Source organism: Cebidichthys violaceus, unplaced genomic scaffold (genome assembly GCF_023349555.1).
Source record: "Cebidichthys violaceus isolate CVI_PGR_0920_01 unplaced genomic scaffold, fCebVio1.0.p SCAF_12, whole genome shotgun sequence".
Taxonomy (NCBI): domain Eukaryota; kingdom Metazoa; phylum Chordata; class Actinopteri; order Perciformes; family Stichaeidae; genus Cebidichthys; species Cebidichthys violaceus.
The window spans coordinates 6,350,387-6,370,594 of record NW_027176285.1 but is presented as its reverse complement, the minus strand read 5'-3'; the positions used below and the strand labels follow the sequence as shown (position 1 = coordinate 6,370,594).

Genomic DNA, 20,208 nt, shown 5'->3' with positions numbered 1-20,208 from the left:
GAATGTCAAATGGCTGAACAGGTTCTGTTCCATGGGACAGCCAAATGTCACAAATGACACATTGTTTCAACACAGGGTGCATAGGTCAAATCAAAGCAAACAATGTTTTCTGCTTCCGCTTTCCTACCTGAGTATGATGTAAAAGTATAGCCTCGTGGAGGCGCTCTTGTAATTGGTTGAAAATGGAGGAGACATCTGATTGGCTAGAGATGATACCAATCATCTCTGTTGAAAAAATGCATTTGTGAATCGAGCAACATCAGGGGAGTCTCAAAAAACCCACGCACAGATGCAGAGAAGTTCACACACTACCAGCAGTTTATAAATGCAGGTTCACTGGTTTGTACAAATGAAACAGCATCCCAAAATGCTAAATAAACTATTTGTTGATTTCTATTACATTTATTTGAAAAATACATATGTGTGTGTGCATCAGAAATATGTTTGAGCATCTTATTATTATATATGTGGATTTTGTTTGTATTTATTTATAATGATAATTTTTTGTGTGCATTCAAATATTTTGTGGAGAGAGTTATTTATATATGAACCACAAAATACATTTTAGAATCCTTCTGTGTGCATTAATTTATACTGAGACCGATTTGACCCCATAGGACAGAGTTGGATCTTTTTAGGAGAAGGGAAGGTGTGTGCTATTATTCTCCATTATCACAGAGTATTATTACACTGGGAATCATGACCCCAAGACCCTCTCCATGTTTTGCATGCTTACTAATTTAGCTTTCTAATTATGGCTCTCACCTATATGTCAGTGGGCTTCTCAACAGGTTTGTCTTCATCTACACCTCAGCAGTCCTCAAAGATTGCAGTGGCAGACACTCGCAATACCCATGCTCCTTTGGTATTTGGTATTACCTTTTTGAATTAGTTTAATTTAGGAAATTTCGTCAAAGACTTGTGTTACAGACCACAGTGCAGATAGATGCTGTCCCACAAATGTATTTTTTCAGGAGAGCTGAGGAGTAAAGGAAGACAATCCTCTTGAGAATGCCCACCAGCACTTTTGAGAGCCATGCAAAACAGAAGCTTGTATCAAGCATAGAGATGGGCTCTCGACCATACAATGGCACCCATTCCCTGTGTAGGACTGCCGTCTATGGTAATGGAGAACCGCATCACCACAACCTCCATTCTCTTAAGAAGATCCACCGCTGTCCTATGAACCCAATGAAACTTTCCCTCAAATTCATTGAGATTTTTTTGACTCACTGGAGTCAATGGGCCTGATGCAAGAACCACTTGTACAAGCACATGTGTTCTTAAGTGTCATGTATGAGGGAATTTGTGACTTTCAGCAATTTTTTCGAGGTACAAGCCAAAATATTAAAATCACACTCAGCCTTTCTCCACAGGGTACAAAAACACTTGTTTGAAAATTCTCTCAATGAATTTGGAGTTTAAATATGATACAGTAATCAACTAAAATAAAATACATAACTAGGACAAACTGAATATACAATTTGTATTCTATTTACCATATCATATGGCTTGCCAATTTACTGAAAGTTTATAGATTTTTAATTTTTTTTTATTTTATGGGCATAAATCTGCACATAAACTTCTGCAATCGGGTATATGTTAGGAAAGTTCTCTCACTTCAACAGCTAATTCAGGACTTTCATGCGGGTCACTGTCTAATATCAGGGATTCCAACTTTTCAGTTGTTCAGAATGAGATTCAGTATTGGTGAAGTCAGTTCTATCACAATGCCTCCGCAAGGGTCATGTAATCACTCCTTAACCTGATCCCCCAAGGAATAAAAACGCTCAGCAGTCAATATTATAATTTTAAAGCATTTGTAGGTGAAAAGCCAAGTCACTAATCATGGTCAATTATACATAAGTGTAGTTGATCAGCATACTTGTCAACTTTCAGACATCATGGCCTGAATGATGCTGATTAATTGGAGTTCACTCTCTCCAAGAATCGTCACCTGAATGTGGTGGAGGGGTTTGTGTGTCCCTGTCACCCTGAGAACTGTATTGTTTGGGTCAATAGCTGCTGGTAGAGTCTCCCTAGTCAAAGTGGTCCCAGGGGAGGGGCCAGACTAAGAGCAATTCACAGACCCCATATAAATCGGCAAAAAAGTAGCTGCAGCACCTAGCACAGAAAAGTGAAACACCGGCACCTTGGAAAGGGGCTCGCCAGCGAGCATCTGGTGGCCAGGCCCTGAACCATGGAGCTATACCAGGCACAGCCCAAAAAGACAACATGGAGCAACCGCCCTTTGGGCCCAACGCTTCTTGGGTTGGGTGTAATGGGTGGCAGGCAACAGTGGAGCACTAAGCGTGTCACCTCTCTGGTGGGAAAGGAATTGGAGCTGGTGTGGGAGTTGGAGATATAGATGTAGTTGGGCTCACCTCTATGCATAGCATTGGTTCTGGAACCAAACTCCTGTAAAGGGGCTGGAGTTGCATTTTCTGGAGTTGCCGAGGTTGAAAGTTCCGGGTAAGGTGTGGGGATACTTGTGAGCCCCAAGCTGAGCGCCACACCCCAGGGAATGCAAGTCACTGAGAGACAGTCTCTGACTGTTGTTTGTGCTCATGCACCAAAAGCAGCTTAGTTTCCTTCGCAGCTTAGTCTTCCTGGAGTCTCTAGGTGGTGTCTGGAAAAGGATACTCACCGTCTGGGCACTTGAGCGCCCATGTGGAGAATGAAGGAGAAACCTTCAGGAGAGTGATTGGGAAGAACGGCCTGAAACCACCCACCCACCCATCCATTCATCCATCCATCTATCCACCCACCCATCCATCCACCCATCCATCAATCTTCTTCCACTTATGCGGTGCTGGGTTGCAAGGGCAGCAGGCTTAGGAGGGTATTCCAGATGTCCCTCTAAACAGCGAGGCTTTCCAACTCTTCCTGGGGAACCCCAAGGGCTTGCCAGGCAGAAGGAGGTATGTAATCCCTCCATATCTGGGTTCTGGGTTTACCCCGGGCCTCTTACCAGTTGGATGTTCCAGAAACACTCTAAAGGGATGTGTCGAAGAGGCATCTTGATCAGATGCCTAAACCACATAATCTGGCCCCTTTCGACACAAAAGAGCAGCGGCTCGACTCCAAGTACCCTCCAGAGGTCTCAGCTCCTCAACCTTCTCTAAGGCTGAGCCCTGCCACCCAACGAGGGAAGCTCGTTTGTGAGTTTGTGAGAATAAAATGTATTCTACAAAGGCTTAGAGCCCATTGGTGTAAAGACGTAGAGATAGCCAATTGTGTGTTGTATGCATTCAATCACACAATACAGCAGTGGTCGATGCAGACACAGCTAGTGGAGATCTGCACACTGAGTGCACCTTTCTATTTAGTGTCTATCTTACGATTTTAACAATATATGTTTGGACTGTTTGGATAATGTCTGTGTGCTAGCCACTGATTAAAGTCTTATCTGATGACATATAACAATCACAAAATCCCTGATCACTACTCAGAAGTTATAGACCTATAATTAATTCATTGGTTTTATGCATGGAATAAAGATTATGTTGGCATTACTGAGCATGTAGTGGATATCATAAATCACAGTAACTGCTTAATAGCATATTCAGTCGGATGAATGAAAGTCAGTATTGTAACCTACTGTCATACCTGCAAAGAAACTTTGTGCTGCCTGGCAAGATTTCAAGGGTGAAGCACTCCCCTCCATTAACACAGTAGTTCCTCTGTCTGTCACTGCAGCGTGTCACATGACTGGAGGTCTTGGCTGTAGTGGTGGTACTGGTGGCAGCTGCAGAAGATACCCGCAATTAGTGCAGCAAGAAAACGAGACTCAGTATGACTCCAAATGAAAAAAAACAAAATGCCCAAAGAAACATTGCAAAACACTACGTCACTACACTCTACATTCATATGTTCAGTATGTTCCAAACACTCACATTTGTCATCAGCATGGGCTTTGTTTATTTCTCTTTCAAGATTATATCCAAGAACACATGTGAAATGAAAGCCATTCAGCAATACTTTGGTGAAAATAATATTTGGTGCATGAGCAGTAGTATTGCATTATGCTGCAGAAGTAGGTAAACATTTTTAAACTTTTTACTGTTATGGGAGTCCAACTCAAACTGTTAAATCCAACCTGACTACAGCTGCCATCCTCCACGAAGAAGCAGGCTATGTGATGAATAAGTGATGATGATGATGATGATGAGTGAAGTCAGAATATATACAGTATATATATATATATATATATATATATATATATATATATATAAAAATATATATTATGATATAAAATATAACACACACATATATATATATATATATGTACATGTGTTATATATATATATATATATATATATATATATATATATATATATATATATATATATATATATATATATATATATATATATATATATATATATACACACACAATATAACACACACACTGTATGTGTGTTGGTGTGTTCTATGTATATATTCATATTTGCTAAAATTGGATCATTTATAGATACCTAATACTTTCTGACGTTATAAATGACTTTACTATAAACGGCACTATGCTCTACTGTCCCATCATTGACCAATAGCTTTTTGGGAAAATATTACACCAAAATTGCAGTTGGGAGTAGTACTTTTTCCAGCCCTTAGTAGGGTTTGCAGGTTTTATTATTAAGTAGCCTGAGAGGTGATACTAGTAGGAAAGTCTGCAAAGCGCTGGACACATCACTTGTTGCTGTTCATTAAGAGCATTTCTTTGAGCACACAGTAATGGCTGAGGGCAACTCAGATGAGTGTATCAATGTTTTTTAGAGAAATTATTCAACATTCACACCTACAGGCAATTTAGAGTTTCCAGTTCACCTAACCTGCAGTAGACTGGGGAATAGACAGTCAGCGCACTGAGATCTGTCATGTAGGTGATATCAGCAACATCTGACACTCATGTCATGAGGTGAGGCAACAGAGTTTTATATATTTCCCTTGAATTGAACCTATTTCCTGATAAATAATTATCACAGATCAAGGGCAATATTACAGGCGGCAACCTCCTGTTCTGACGAGTGAAGCCAATGTGGAAGTGTCTTAAAACTTGCAATCTCTCTATTGGTCATCAGGTGGTGACTGCTCTGGTAGCAAAAATAAGTCAGATTGCATATAGAAGTCTATGAGAAAATGATTCTACTTCTCACTTGATTTATTACCTCAGTAAACATGGTCAACACTAGTTTATGGTCTCAATCGCTAGTTTCAAGTCTTCTTCAATACAGCATGATGTTCGTAAATTCTGGTCCATTTAGAGTCAAATAGACCATAAAGCAGGGTATGCTTTAGAGCGGGCTTACTGTGATTAACAGGTTGCTGCCGCTACCAGAGCTGTATACGGCATCTCTACATCACTCCTCTGCATTCCAAATATGTTAACTTCTGTTCACTGGTTGCAAAAAACCCAAGAAGGCGACGGCCGTAATCCAAGATGGCGACAGCCAAATCGAGGAACTCGAGGCTTCAAAACGGCAGTCCACAAACCAATGGGTAACATAACAATGACTACATCTGCTTCTTATAAACAGTCCATGCTTGTGCCCCTCTTTTGAAATGCAATGAAATGCACTCACTTTCATGAGTGCATTTCAGATAAACCACGTGATTAGTGAAAATCTATCTATAAAATCTCAAAGAAAAAGGGAAGTAAGCCTCAAGGAGGTGACTGGGTACAGTGAGTATGATATTAAGATATTATATTAGCGTTACACAGCACATTTTAGCATTGTAACCAGCAGGTAACTAATAATACAATGAATGATATAAGAAAAAAAGGTTGGCAGCTGAGTAGAGATGCACATTGATCAGGATCTAAGACATATGCAGCACAAAGAAGGTTAAATTAGAACCTGCATTCCATTCCACACTTTATTGAACATGAACTCTTTATGACAGCATTTCAATATATGCTGGAGCTTCAATGAATAAATAAAGATGTGAATAGAGTTTGGTGTGTCAGCTTTACTTAAAAAATGTAATGCATTTATTTGTCTTTATATAATTTTTGACACTTCAGAATAAATAGTTTAGAAAGGGAAATTGGCATATATCTGCTAACCGTTATCATAGGCCATTCTCAGAATAGCTGGTTTTAATTCATTCTTCCTGACCGTCAGATGGCAGTACTTTAGCTCCCAATATCTCCATCTTGCATATGTGCAGTTTGAGTCATTATACCAGTCCCCTGTGACATTGCGATGACGTAGGGAGCACGACCCAGTACAAAACACTCACGTCATCACATAATCTGTTCCTTCTATCTCCTCACAATTGATACTGATAGCAGGTTAATTTGGCTCATCTCTTGTAGCTTCGTAACCTGAGGGTTGGTGCTTGGTTTTTTCCCCCACCAGAGGCTGCGACAATCTGTTATATTTTTAAAGTTTACTTATCTGTTGTTTTTTTGGGATGGACAGCGGTGATTTCGGTTCATGCTGAACTACTGCTAGACAGGCGAGTAGCCCGGCACCTCTTGGGATTGACCCACTTCATGACATGTCATGAGCAGTGACCTGCCTGTCTGGGAAATTAACACCTCAGGGCAGGCATATCCGGCCCTTGTATGAACTGTAGTTTTATGCCACTGTCAATAAGAATGGCTAGACTTGCTATAGGTGGCAATACTGGGCTGTCGCCTGCTAGTGTGGCTGCAGACCCAACCACATCAAAGAAGCTCAGGTCAGTCTCACCTCATCCACCAAAAAAAGTAGGGAAGGTTGACGCTTTGGTTCTCAAGGTTGGCAGTCTTAGATTAAAGAGCTCCTGCTCCATCTCCAGCCTTATAATAAGGAACCAGCTCCCCGCAGCCACAGCCCTCTGACTTTTCAGTCCCTCTTTCTAAGCCCTATATTAAATTGTTCTCCCATCACACTATTGTATCTGTAATTATTTTTCTCACCATATCCTGGCTTTGTCTCAATCTTGTGTGGACTCCCCTGCCCAGACCCTTAGTGATGCGTCCCTGCAGGCTTTTGCTTTAATGTCTAGAGAGCTTGAAAGGTTGATGTCAACGGTGACATTGGCATGCCAATGGTCTGGCTAGCGCAGTCCTTTCTGTCTGAGGGGTGTCATCGTATCCTCCGTTCACTTCCAGTGCTGGGCATGCTGACAGCTGTGTCCCTGGTCATCTCTCTGTGTCTTCTTTCTTTACGTGCCCTTCAAATCTGGGTCAACAGGCTTTACTAGGATTCCAGTTGGCACCGGGGAAGGAACTTCAGGGAGTTTGTATTTTGATGCCAGACATTGAAGCCTTAGAAGAGAAAACCCCCTTGGTATATCTTAGGGTCAATCCCATCCCACCGAGAGGTTGTGGAGACAAACGCCTCTCTATTGGGCTGGGGTGCAGTATATATAAAACATACTAATATATCTGGCACTGCAATGTTTTCTCCCAGGACTGAACGGCTGGGATGTTCACATCCGGACAGATAGCACCTCGATAGTATATCACATCAATCATCAGGGAGGTACCATTTCCAGGCAGGGTATGCACGTGTCACAACAGCTCCTTACATGGGCATTTCCCCACTTCCTGAAGCCATTCATCTCCCAAGGTCACAGTTGCACATTGCAGCAGATTTGCTGTCCTGAGTGGGGTCACACTATCTGGTTAGTCAAGTAGACTGGAGACTCCATCCAGATGTAGTTGGATTGATTTGGAGCCAGCATGGCAGATCGGAGGTGGATGTCTTTGCCTAAGAGACATCAACACATTATCCCCTCTGTTACTTCCTAATAGAGAGGACCACTCCTCTGGGCCAGGATGTCTCAGCTCATTCTTGGCCAGCCTTGCTCTATGTATGCCTTCCCTCCAATTGTATGTCCAATTAATTTTGGTGATGCTGGACAGAGTCCAACAGGGGGGCCACAAACTACTGCTAATAACCCCAAACTGGCCGGGGAGGCCATGGTTTCCAGTGCTTCTGAAACTGCTCAGTGGAGAGCCATGGTACCTCCCAAGGAGACCAGACCTTCACTCTCAGCTAGAGGGACGCATATGGCATCCAAATCCGAATCACCTTTAGCTGTGTGTTTGGCCATTGGAAGCCAGGACCCACTCTTGCGTTTCCTGCAGTCATTGTTGGATGGCGTTAGATTTGAATGGACCTTGAAAGTATAGCTGCGAGTTCAGCCAGGCATGTGCGAGACAGTAGGGTCACACTATCTGGTTAGTCAGTTCTTAAAGGGCGCACAGAGATTTAGACCATCAAGTCACTTTAGCGCCATCATGGGACTTGAATTTGTGTCAGGATATTTGTGTCTGTCCCAATTTCAACTGTGAGGACAAAAATAATAGAGATGGTTGTCTGCTAAGACAGCATTTCTGCTTGCTATCACATCAGCAAAGTGAGTGGGGAACTCCACGCCCAATCAGTGATGTGCATGTGTTGCTACCTAGATGATTCAGGGGTTACACTCCTACCGAATCCATCCTTCCTGCCAAAGAGAGTGCCTCCCTCACATGTAAACCAAGCCATCAGTTGGCAGCATTCAGTCCACCAGCTTCATCTGAGGGGGCAGAGGAGCCATTAGAGCTATTGTGCCTGGTGCGGGCACTCAAGACATATGTGAAGGCCACTGACAATGTCAGCATAGTGCGGTAAGCCTTTCTCGTAACCTTGCTGGTATATGCCATCCAGTGCTAAAGCACTGCCATCTCGTGGTCAGGAAGAATGAAATGGCATGAGAGTTATAAATGTAACTACGGTTCTATGAATTCTAGATGACCGCCAGAGTTGTCTGTCACTTGGAATCTTGGCCAGAAGATTCTGTGGGAACAGATTACATGATCACATGAGGGTTTTTGTCCTAGGTCGTGCGTTCTATGTCATCACATGATCACCGGTGACTTTGGTGGTATAATGACTCAAGTCTGCAAAGAGAGACCCATTACCATTTGTTTGGTAGCAGGCCACCCACTCTTGCTCAAGGACCTCAGTCAGCCAAGCGCCCTCGAACTGAGGCTCCAGTAGTGCATAGTGTGACTCGCAATGGTGGCCCCTCATCCAACACTATTGCAGTAAGCTCAAGGGGGGTGAGAGATTTGTATCACAGGAGCCTTGTGTGTCAACTAGTAGGTTTCGGGCTACTGGCACCCTGCCATAGAGTCGTGCGGGGGTCAGGTAGGGAGTAGAGGCTGCCCATCCTCCTCTGAGACAGACAAGGAGATCAATGTTCTCAGCCTAGAACGCTCAGAAGAGGATGAAGTGTTACCTTTGGGGCAGCAGGAGACAGTCTTGGAGGAGAGTGAGCAGAAGTCACGTCTCCTTCGGGTCGATCAGGGGCCTGTCTCCCACTTTGGTGATGAGGATGGGGGTTGGCCTACGCGTTGCTCAGTGCCTCTTCTTTCGGACTTTGAAGAGGTGGTCCTGTTTCAGGGACAATCAGGTGTTGGTCGCTGGTTTGGGCTCTGTAAACGCTTGGCATCGGTTGACAGTCAAGAGAGGATAGGCTGTGGGCCTCTGATGGATCAGGGTTTGGCAGCCTTAGAGTCCCCTAAGTTAGTTAGTTGTTCAAGCAAGCACTACAGAATGATGGATGCTCTGTTAATTATGATGCATGGCGCTATGGCGTCCAGACCCAGATGGCTAACCAGGTGGCCATATAGGAAATCTGGTGCTGCTTCAGCAGGTCAGTGGCCGACCAGTTCACGTCCGGGGAAAATTATCACCGCCCACTGTTCTTTTCCATGGGGAGGGATACCCCCCCAGGGAATCAATGCTATTGGCCTCAGGGGCTGCTGTATGCCTTTCCCCCATTCAGTCTCCTGAGTTGGAAGAGGAGGCGGGGCTGATTCTGGTGGAGATGAACTGGTCTCACATGACATGGTTCTCGGGGGTGACACCTCTACCTGGTCATGTCCATCTACATTTGCAAGGTTTTATTGCTTAAATGTGGCTGCTGTAATCTCTTTTGGGGAACGTATGCTGGGTGCCAGTGCTCAATATGCGTCATATTCACCGTGCCCCTGTGCCCGTGGAACCATATCAACCCGGCCGGGGAGATGTCTTATGCTCATGTCTGTTGGCCTGTAGGTCAGCTGAGCGGCTATCCATCCACACCATCCTCGGTGTCTTGCAGGGTTGGCCATGCTTTAGGATACGCAGCATCTGTGGTGTCACTAGCCGATGAATGTGTGTTTGTTTTTATATAGTGTATATTAGGGGTTTGTTTGAGCACTCTGGTGTTTGGGACGTCTAATTCGAATACCAGTGTCTGGAATTTTGGGAAGTACTTGAGGAGCTGTATCTGCTCTGTCTCCTTGGTCTTCTCGCAAGGGGTCTTACAAAGTCCCATACATATGGAATATGTAACTGTGTGGAGATATAGTCTCGATTCAATATTGAACACTAGGTATTGTAACCTTGACCATCTCTCCACTGGCAAGGTCGCTCTGAGGCCGTTCAAATCAATGTCAATCAGTGAATCCATACACACCTTGGCTTATTAATAAGCCCAAGCATGGGCCATGTAGTAGTGTGTGTTAAAGAAATATCCATGTCAACCATGTGGTCAGTTCCCGTACATATGGAATATGTAACTGTGTGGAGAGATAGTCTCTTCACTCAGAGAACCAAGGTTACAATGTAGCCCAGCGTTACACTGCTCAAAGCAGAGCAGCCGTTTCCACCCTCATCATGCCTAATGAAGTACAGAGATTCATGCAAATTTCTCTGTTTTTGCTTATAGATCAGAAACATTAAACCAGTGGGCAGTGACACAGGGCTGGAGCTTAGCCACCAGGCCACTTCACTTCATTGCTGTCCAGGCTTTTTGGGCAGAGCTGGATTGTAGGCTATTTGCAGGGCAATCAGTTTACTGCAGCGGATGGCGTTTCTGTCAAGTGTGGTCAAGGACAAACCATGATGCACTGCATCAGCAGAAATATCTCTCTTTGTGTTTAACTGGAATCACAGCCGTCACAGTGAAAGAGAAAAAAGATTCAGACTAAATAATCTAAATGTGAAACAAATACTGTATTATATGTACCCATTTTGTGAACACCGCAACATAATCCAACCTAAACTAAATAAAATCGGTCAGTTGTAGGATTTTAATTTCTAAAAATCTTTTGGCCTTCTATGCTCGGTTGCCAATTCAACAAAAGCTTGGACAAATGTCATTAATTCACAATACCCAGCAATCATTCTCTCACCAGCATGACCTTTTCACAGCATTAGCTACACTGTTTTCTGTTCTGCTCCTTTAACTTAGTGGTAAACTAATCTGGATGCGTAATGATAATGTTGATATCTCATTACTTTCTGCACATGGACTCACTTCAGCTCAGAACTGTTTGCAAGATTTGTATCTGTAGAAAAATACCAATAATCCTACATTGGACAGGTAGAATATACAGGTAGGGAAAAGGGGGGAACCCCCCCCCCCCCCATGCTAATATTACCCATAGGATAATTAACAGAACGACCCTATCTATTATATTGAATCTTCTTTCAGTCTGCACTTGGAATTCAGTATACTGTAGCACTTAAATTTTGCTAATTGGCGATGTTTATTTAAGGCCCTACAAAAGTTTTATGTGATTAAATCATCATCTTTCAAATGTTCTAATGACAAATCTTGGCAAATCTTTTGCTTCAGGCCACTCAATGTTAGGGGGAACTCAATATAATTGAACACTAGTCATTTATATTTTCATTAATATTGTGTGGATGGAAGTGCAAAATCTGGAATGATGGAAACTACCACTAGAGGAAGAGGAGCTCAACAGTGCCGAATGTTCTCCTTTTGCAGTGGCCCTCTTCAACCACTCAATCCAATTTGTTTTTGAAATGTATTAGACAGTATGATGTCTTCATGCCTAGAAAATGCCCAAGTTCAAGACCCTCCCAGCTGTGAGGATATTATTTATTGGCCAGGAAAACAGAAAGCGTTATCATCTGTGAAGTCCTGTAATAAGTGAAAACAAAATGTAGGCGTGGTCGTTTTAACTGATATATTTGAAATTCAAAATAATCCATGAAATATTTAGTTTGTTTTAGTTACTGTATTTTATTCCAGATACTTGCAACTTGCAATTTCATTTTTTAACATTAACTTGGGGCATTTGACTCTCTCCGATATAGATAGAGGTGAATACTCTTTAGGCAACCAGAATATCCTAAATTATATAAACTCCATAATTCAATTAATTACACAGGGTATGTGATTGCTGCTAAATCACTTCTTCCTGGGCAACAAACTACCAAGTATGGCGCACAGAAGTTAGAAGCCATATGCAGACACACAGGCACACTGGCTGACAGGTAGAGTACACTGACTTTGCTGGGCGGTCATGACAGGTAGAAAGGCTTACATACAGCAACATAAATATTAGGAAACCAATTCCTGTTGGGTAAAGTTGACTAGCAGGCTAGCAACCTTCGTGTTTGAAAAGTGAAGCCAATGCTGAAGTGTCTTAAACTTGCATTCTATCTAATAGCCAGCAAGGGGTGACTCCTCTGGTTGCAAAAAAAAGTCTGATTGTATAGAAGTCTATGAGAAAATGAGCCTACTTCTCACTTGATTTATTACCTCAGTAAACATTGTAAAGTTTATGGTCTCAACCACTAGTTTCAAGTCTTCTTCAATACAGCATGATGTCCATTTGGTAAATGATGGTCCATTTAGAGTCAAATAGATCATAGAGCAGGGGATGCTTTAGGACACCACAGTGTTGTCCGGTCTGGGAGTTGTCTGTGTTTTCTTCTTTGAACTTAAACCCGTTCACAGTGTGTTGTCAGTTAATGAAGGTTAGTTGTCACATTTTGGTCAAGTAAAATTGTCTTATTCAGCACTCGAATGTACTTGCTCCACCCTCTCATGTCACTTAATCTTGCAAAAAGCCAAGATTGCGACGGCCAAAACGTCAAAGTCAAGCCGCCAAAATCGTAGTCCACAAACCAATGGCTGATGTCAGGGTGACACCGTGCACATCTTATATACAGCCCCTTGTACAGGTGGATGAACAGGTAACAGGAATCAGATAACAGGAACGGGTAGATGGCTACAGCTGTTGCAACAAAGACAACATTGATAATCAGGATGAGGAACAGTGATTGTGAGCAGGTATACTGTAGTTACAGTTGCGGTGATAAGGGCCAGGTGTGATTTATGTAACAATAAGGGACACGTGCTAATCTGGCAGGGAAGTCTGAGGAGAAAACAAAATGTTACAAGTAGGAGAATTTAGCTTGGTGTGGAGCTGCAGAATGACTCCTGCACAGTACATTAGAATGCCCTAGAGTACTATGTTGATGAATTATAGATAGGATAAATTACAAAAAATGCTGAATGCATAGGTTATAAAAAAAAGAACAATTTCCACAATCCAGTTGATCCTATCCAGTAGCTGGCACTATGATCAACACATACACACCCTCACACACAACTGCCTTGGGGAAGAATCCTGTGTCATAAACTCATGTCCATCCAACAGATGAGGTTCATTCATTAATACATTTCATGTCTTAAGAATCTTGACTTTTCAATTTGGGGGTTTGACAAAACAGCATCATAGTGTGGACAGAGAACCAAAATGTAAAGAAAAAAAAAACACTTGCAATGTGTTTTACCACTACAGAAAATGGAACATTTCTGTAAACCTATAGATCATGGTAAGAACAAGAGATATGGATTGACAACACATTCTCATAAAGACTCATCTCATACTGAGGCTGGGATTGGCCATGATACATTTCAGTATACTTACTCGTATTTTTTGGCCACTTGGTGGCAGAAGAAACAAGCCTTAACAATTTAACATATAATTACCAAATAATTCATGGTGAATGGGTTAGCAAACACGTGCCTGCTGTTGCTGGAAACCAGGCTGATGAGACGCAGCTGTGAAATCTGATCAGTGCCGTAAAAGAGGCTAAAAAAGCTCCGTAGAGCAGAGGGTAACAGCAGAGTTGATCATTCTCTGTGGGTTTATCACTACAAGTGACACCGTTTATGAACATACTGCAGCTTTAAATTATCCATTAATCAGTAGTAATAATAATTTCTGCTTACACTTTTAAACATCAACTTAAAGCAATTTCACTTCACTTCATCACTCTGAGTCCTCAAGCAGAACAGTGTCTTCACAGAGATAAGGGTCAGTGCAGCCTCCTTCTACACCCTTGTGTCAGAAATGAAATGATAAATAATTTGTATTAATTATATATCATTTAATTCTCATTCACCCACACACATACTCTTACATCAATGTCAGTGGAGCTCCCATGCACTGGCCTAAACATTGGAAACAACTGGGGTTCAGTGTCTTGTTTACGAATACTTTACAAATACTTTGAGGATGTCAAGATCGAATCACCAACCCTGCGTGAAGACTCATGAAATTATTAATTATTGAGTTTTTACGTAAACAAATACGATAAGGTTTTTTTTTTACCTTCTCGAGTTGATTTTAGAATTTTTGGGAAATCCTAATAGCGGACAAAACCACATAGCTGTTTTTATAATTTACTTTGAAATATTCATGTTTGGCCAGTGCAGTGGTAGTTGTTTAACAGATCGTTAGCAATAACAGCATTTTGCATGTGAACTAAGCTAACGTTATATATAATTGCTTAACATGAATTTATTTGCACAACCATATCTACTTGAGCCTACATCTACATGTCAATTTGGCCTTTGATTTTCTATGTTGCTTATGTTTGCTCACTGTAATCAATTCTGGCTGTTATTGTTTAATGTTATTGTTAATGCCCATGGCCATTACACATAGCGAGTCAACACATATTATACAATTATCAAATGAAATGCCAATTGCTAATTGTATGCCTTTATAATTAATGATGATAAACCTTTATTAAATGCCAGACAGAAATTCAAAGTTATAGCAGCAACAGCAATTACAATAAAACGCAGGAGAGGTACAGGTATACAGAACCAAACCAAGATAATAAGAATAAAAATAGACATAAAGTAAAACACTAAGCAGCTGGACCTAGATATCTGCACTGGATCTATAAATGAGTGAGTGAGTGAACATGTACAACTATCAATGAATATAAAGTCCATCAAGAAATAGTCTGTCTCACAATAGATAAATATAGATATAAAAATAGTAAAAAGAAGAAAGTAAGGAGACACATTACTGTGTTACCGGATTGCGCAAATCCCAAAAAAGAGAAATAGGGTGCACATCACATGGCCGACAACCACATGAAAGACTTCAGTGAAGTACAGAGGTATCTTTAGTGATATATAGTATATGTAGTGGCTTTTCTTTTGCATGCCTTTGGTAGTATTGTGACATTGGGGTGTTTAGGAGTGACGTAGAGACACCGTATACGGCTCTGGTAGCGATAGCGAAATGTCAATTACAAGGTAGCCCGCCATAAAGCATACCCTGCTTTAAGGTCTATCTTACTCTAAATGGACCATAATTTACGAAATGAACATCATGCTGTATTGAAGAAGACTGAAGAGAGATTGAGACCATAAACTCATGTTTACTGAGGTAATAAATCAAGAGAGAAGTAGAGTCATTTTCTCATAGACTTCTATACAACCAGAGGAGTCGCCCCCTGATGGCCAGTAGAGAAAGTTTTAAGGCACTTCCACATTGGCTTCCCTTTTCAGAACCAGAGGTTGCCACCTTGTACCAACCCAAAAAATGTAATTGAAGAGGACATTGGAGGACTGGAGGAGTGGCTGGAGGGCAATGACCAGCAGAGTGATGAAGGAAGGACTATAGTGAGAACAGAAAGAGGACTGAGGCCCCATCAGAGCTGAAGCTGACCAGAAAAAGAACTGAGCCCTCTTTCAAAATAGTCCAAAATACTAAACCACTACTAGAAAATGATGGTTTAGGTCCGCTTCACGAACATTGCACATGCCCTGCAGTCAATCATAGGATGTAAATTTCTATAAATGGCAGTTTTACATGTGGAAGGGCAGACCAGTTTGATGTATTTCCATCAGAAAGGAGATTTTGGCGCAAGAGTTTCAAGCTATGCACTCAGTGGCCAGGTTGGATTCATCTAGCTCAGTCATTCTCAAACTTTTTTCTGTCATTTCTCCTTTGAAGGAAGAACAGTTTTTACAGCTTTCTTTTATTGACTATGTTTTTAAATGTCTTTTGAATTTTTAGTCTCATACTGTCAGCTGACATTTATTTTCAGACATGAAATACACACTGGTCTCTCTTAATTTCCCACCGCATTCACTGTAAACCCAACAGCAAGATAGGCTGTGCTGAATGTCATTTGTTTTTACATTTCACGCTTTGATTGAGGTCTTCAAATGAAGCTTTGATGTTGAATGTTTAGTTTGTATTTGACCTGTTTCAGAGAGGTGTTGATTCGATTTCTAGGATCATTTTGAAGGATGTTTGCAATGCTGTTTCTAATATTTCGCCCACCCCTTTGACATTAGTGAGTGTTATTGGAAAATTTTGGTGAGAAGATATGTGTATTACATACATGTTCAGTTTAGACAAAGGCTAAAAACACCTTGGTTATTTGTTTTCTCTGTAGATTGTTAAGCCTAGCTTAACACATTGCTGGCTGTCTATAATGGACACACAGAGATATAATTGCTCTTCTCAAGTGACTACAGGTTTGATGGCTGAGTAACACATTTCCAAAAATGTTTGTGATCAAACAGACAGCTCCCCTGTCTACAGAATTTGTAATATAAGTTTTAAGATATGGAGCAAAAATTATGATATGTGTATATATATATATATATATATATATATATTATTTACTAATACGTTTTGGCGAAGTAAAAAATGTATTGTACACTTGATTATTTGTGCACAACAAGCTAAATCCACATATGTATATTTATGTGCACAAATTCACTGTTGAATCCTTTAAATAGATGTTGTCAGTAAAAATCTACATGAACGTATAGTATGTTTACATACTTATAGTATGTTTATAATATAATTATAGTTATAAGCACTCATACATATTCAGAATGTTCTATAACAATAATCATAACACGTTATAGACCATAATATAATGATAAGGTTGAGTATCATAATACTTCATAATTGCTGGTCACTCACTGACATGTGTTGCAATGAATTATAATTCCCTTAGTTGTAAGACATTATAATCTGATGCATTATAAGATGTAGTGGAGTGAGCAAATCTACTTAGTTGCATTACACTATTGTAAGATTAAAGACATTTATAACTGTTTTTCCAACTCTAGGCAATAAAGTTGTGAAGGTTGCCCCCTTAACCCATCATCTATGGTGCTGATTAAGAAGGCAGTATACTCCTTCACTACTTTCATCTTAGATTAGCTAACCCAGAAACAGTGTAACAGCACACGGTGATGTGTCGACAGCAGACAGATAGTATTAGTGGGTTGTTTTTCCCTGCAGCGGAGGGATGGAGGGGGCATCAATTAGCCTCCAGCAGGCTCTGACCTTGAAATGGAGCACAGACCGAAAACAGGAAGTCTCCCTGTACCACAGCCTGCAGTTCCAGTTTGTGTCCCTCATCATTTATTGATTTTCACTTTTCATACGACTGAAAATGTGCACTGAAACATTTTAGGGATCTTATGCTGCCTACTAGCTACCAGCTAAACAATTCTAAATAACACCTTAACAACATCCATTTAGTGAGGAGTGAATGTTAGAAATGATACATTTAACCACTGTAGAAGTAAAGTAGGTTTGAATGGAACTATCATTTCCTGCATGCCTATCTGTGAAGCAATATTTCCGAGGCTTAGTCATGGGCCTCTATGCTACACTCTGCAAGTCACAACGTGTCTGCTTTCAGGCAAAGTCCTGACACTTCCTGGCACAGTTGATAGAACGCAATCATTTACAAACTCAGTGACGAAACAGACAAACACAAAAAACATTTGAACCCTTTTTATAAAAACACCTTGCTTGTCTCGGCAATGATGAAAATCACAGTCCAAGGTTATGCAGGACTCCAGCTTGTATCTTAATGCCCATAAATATATCCTATATCATGATATTAGAGACTAGTTTTGAAACAAAGGGACATCCTGTCTGAAAGAGCTTTGACAGAACTGAGTGTTGGGTACTTACAGATTGTTGGGATGATGATGTCGTTTAATGCCTGTGTTGTCTGGGGATGGGGAGTCTGTTTTTGGACTGTGGGACGTTCAGCGTTGTATTTCAATGTAACAGAGGGATCCGACTGAGTCACTCGTGGAGACTGAGGCATGTATGGCCCTTGAGTAGATTTATCTTCCGTTAAATCGTCAGGACGTCCTGGGGTAATGGCGGTGGTCAAGGAGACAAAAGACGGACTTGAATGAGGAATGGACATAGTTAGTCCCAGTGTGGGGGTAACTGATATGATGATTGGGTCCTGTCCAATGCGTTTAGGATCTAAGTGTGTGGGTGGTTCATACTGAAAGATCTTATCCACGAAGACCCATTTGAGGCCAGCTGTGCAGAGGGCTAAGCTAAGCAGACAGGCCAGGATGGGAAGAATGCAGATTTTCTCAGAGTGCAGGCAATTGTTAATCTGTTCCATCTCTATACACACACAGCAGGTCCCTGGCAAAGCCACTATTCCCAAAGCCCCCAAATGTTCCCCATCACCACCACCACCTCCCTCTGCGCCCTCCTCCCCACTCTCCCGGCCAGCTGCTTCTGTCTCCTCCGGTTTCTCCTCTGGGACTTGTCCAGTATCAACAGTAGACCTTGTAGGGGTGACTGATCCAGGAGGGGGAGCTGGCCCAGCAGAGAAGTCCTCCATTCCCTCAGTCATCCTCTCCAACTGCTGGATGAAGGATCTCTGAGTACCTCAGCTATTAACTCAGAGCATCACACAGTGGCTGTCTGCCACCAGTCTCCTCGAATATGTTTTCCATCATGAGGCTGCAGAGTCAGAGCTGGGATGTCAGAGTACAAATGCTCTTCAGAGTGAGTTGAACCGTTTTAGCAGTCTGGGAGGGATGTAGACAGCCGTCTGCGCAAGAGGGAAAAGAGCTCCTTACTCATGCTCCCTCACAGGAAACGCAATCAGTCTAAAAATAGAACTGTCAAATTGGCTGCAGACAAAAACAAAAAATATTGCCGGAGAATTTGATTCCTTAAATGTTCGGCATGGTCTACGAGAGAGCAGTGGGGGAACAGCAGCACTCACTCACCTGAGCACTTGGGCAGAAGAGGCGGTGTTGACGCGATGGGCCAGCTGCAGTAGCTGTAGTGCAGAGGACAGGACGGCCAGGCACTGCAGTGGCAGGAGGGACATGCTGTCTTGTCTGTGGAGCTCCAAGTAGCTGAAAGGCTGAATCATCAGGGAGCGGCAGGTGCCCTTCCTCTCAGCACAGCCACAGAAACAGATGAGTAAGGGGAAAGAGAGAGAAAGAGAATCATAGAGAGGGGGAGGGCTGCAGTAGCAGAGAAGGGCAGAGAAGACAGGATACTCCCCTTTTTCTTCTCTCACCCCTCCTCTCTCAGTCTTTCTTTTCCAAGTGGTGAGCAGGGCAGCCTTTGGCCTCCTCCTTCTCTGCCTCTCTTCCTGTCTGGTGGCGGTGCTCCGTGCTCTCTTTGCAGGCTGCTCCCAATCCCAGCACAAAGCATCCAGCTAAGCAAGTTCCTACTTGATCCAATTAGAGCGCATGTCAGCGAATCCCAGAGAGGCAAACTGTTGTAGCCACCCCCTCCAGCACCACTCCCCATTGATTATGCTGATACTAAAGGGTGTGTTTTTTGTCAAGGGGAAGGAGCCGGTGAAGCAGACATATGAGCCACCCCAAGAGGATGCAGCCATTGTGTTCTACTCTTCTCAAGTATCTGCGTTCATTAGTGTAATAGCATAATAACACAGATGAAAATGATGATGAAAAAGGATATGTGTGTGTGTGTGTGTGTGTGTGTGTGTGTGTGTGTGTGTGTGTGTGTGTGTGTGTGTGTGTGTGTGTGTGTGTGTGTGTACATCCTTTTTCCATCATCATAATATATATATATATACACACTTATAATTAAATATATCTGCTTCAGTTTCACACTGGTATTGTTCATGCTGGTTCACTTTCACATTGTCATTGCTTACTGGGACTGAGCCAACATTATTAGTAACACCTGTGCTTGACCTACTGTGCCAAGTCAAAATGTCTGCTATGAACCCGGCCTATAGTAATCAAGAACATATGGGTTGCAACTGAACATATGGGCACAGATAAAGGTAGAAATAAGTGTTGTATGTGCCATGGTTTTGTTATAACTCCCAATAG

The 20,208-nt window shown here is 42.0% G+C and overlaps 1 protein-coding gene across 5 annotated transcripts in view; it reads right to left on the bottom strand.

Annotated features, from left to right (window-relative positions):
* nrg1 (neuregulin 1) overlaps positions 1–19,446 on the bottom strand; it is a 44,313-nt gene extending 24,867 nt beyond the window's left edge. For 2 of the 5 annotated variants that reach the window (XM_068706017.1, XM_068706018.1), the window contains exons 1-2: positions 18,047–19,442; positions 3,610–3,748 (exon numbers count right to left, since the gene is read on the bottom strand). In XM_068706017.1, the coding sequence (XP_068562118.1) occupies positions 3,610–3,748; positions 18,047–18,737 (830 nt within the window). In that variant the 5' untranslated portion in view covers positions 18,738–19,442. Of the gene's footprint in view, positions 1–3,609; positions 3,749–18,046 lie in introns of all 5 variants that reach the window. The other 3 variants (XM_068706015.1, XM_068706019.1, XM_068706020.1) reach the window with 3 other exon arrangements.
* Between the last annotated feature and the right edge of the window lie 762 nt (positions 19,447–20,208).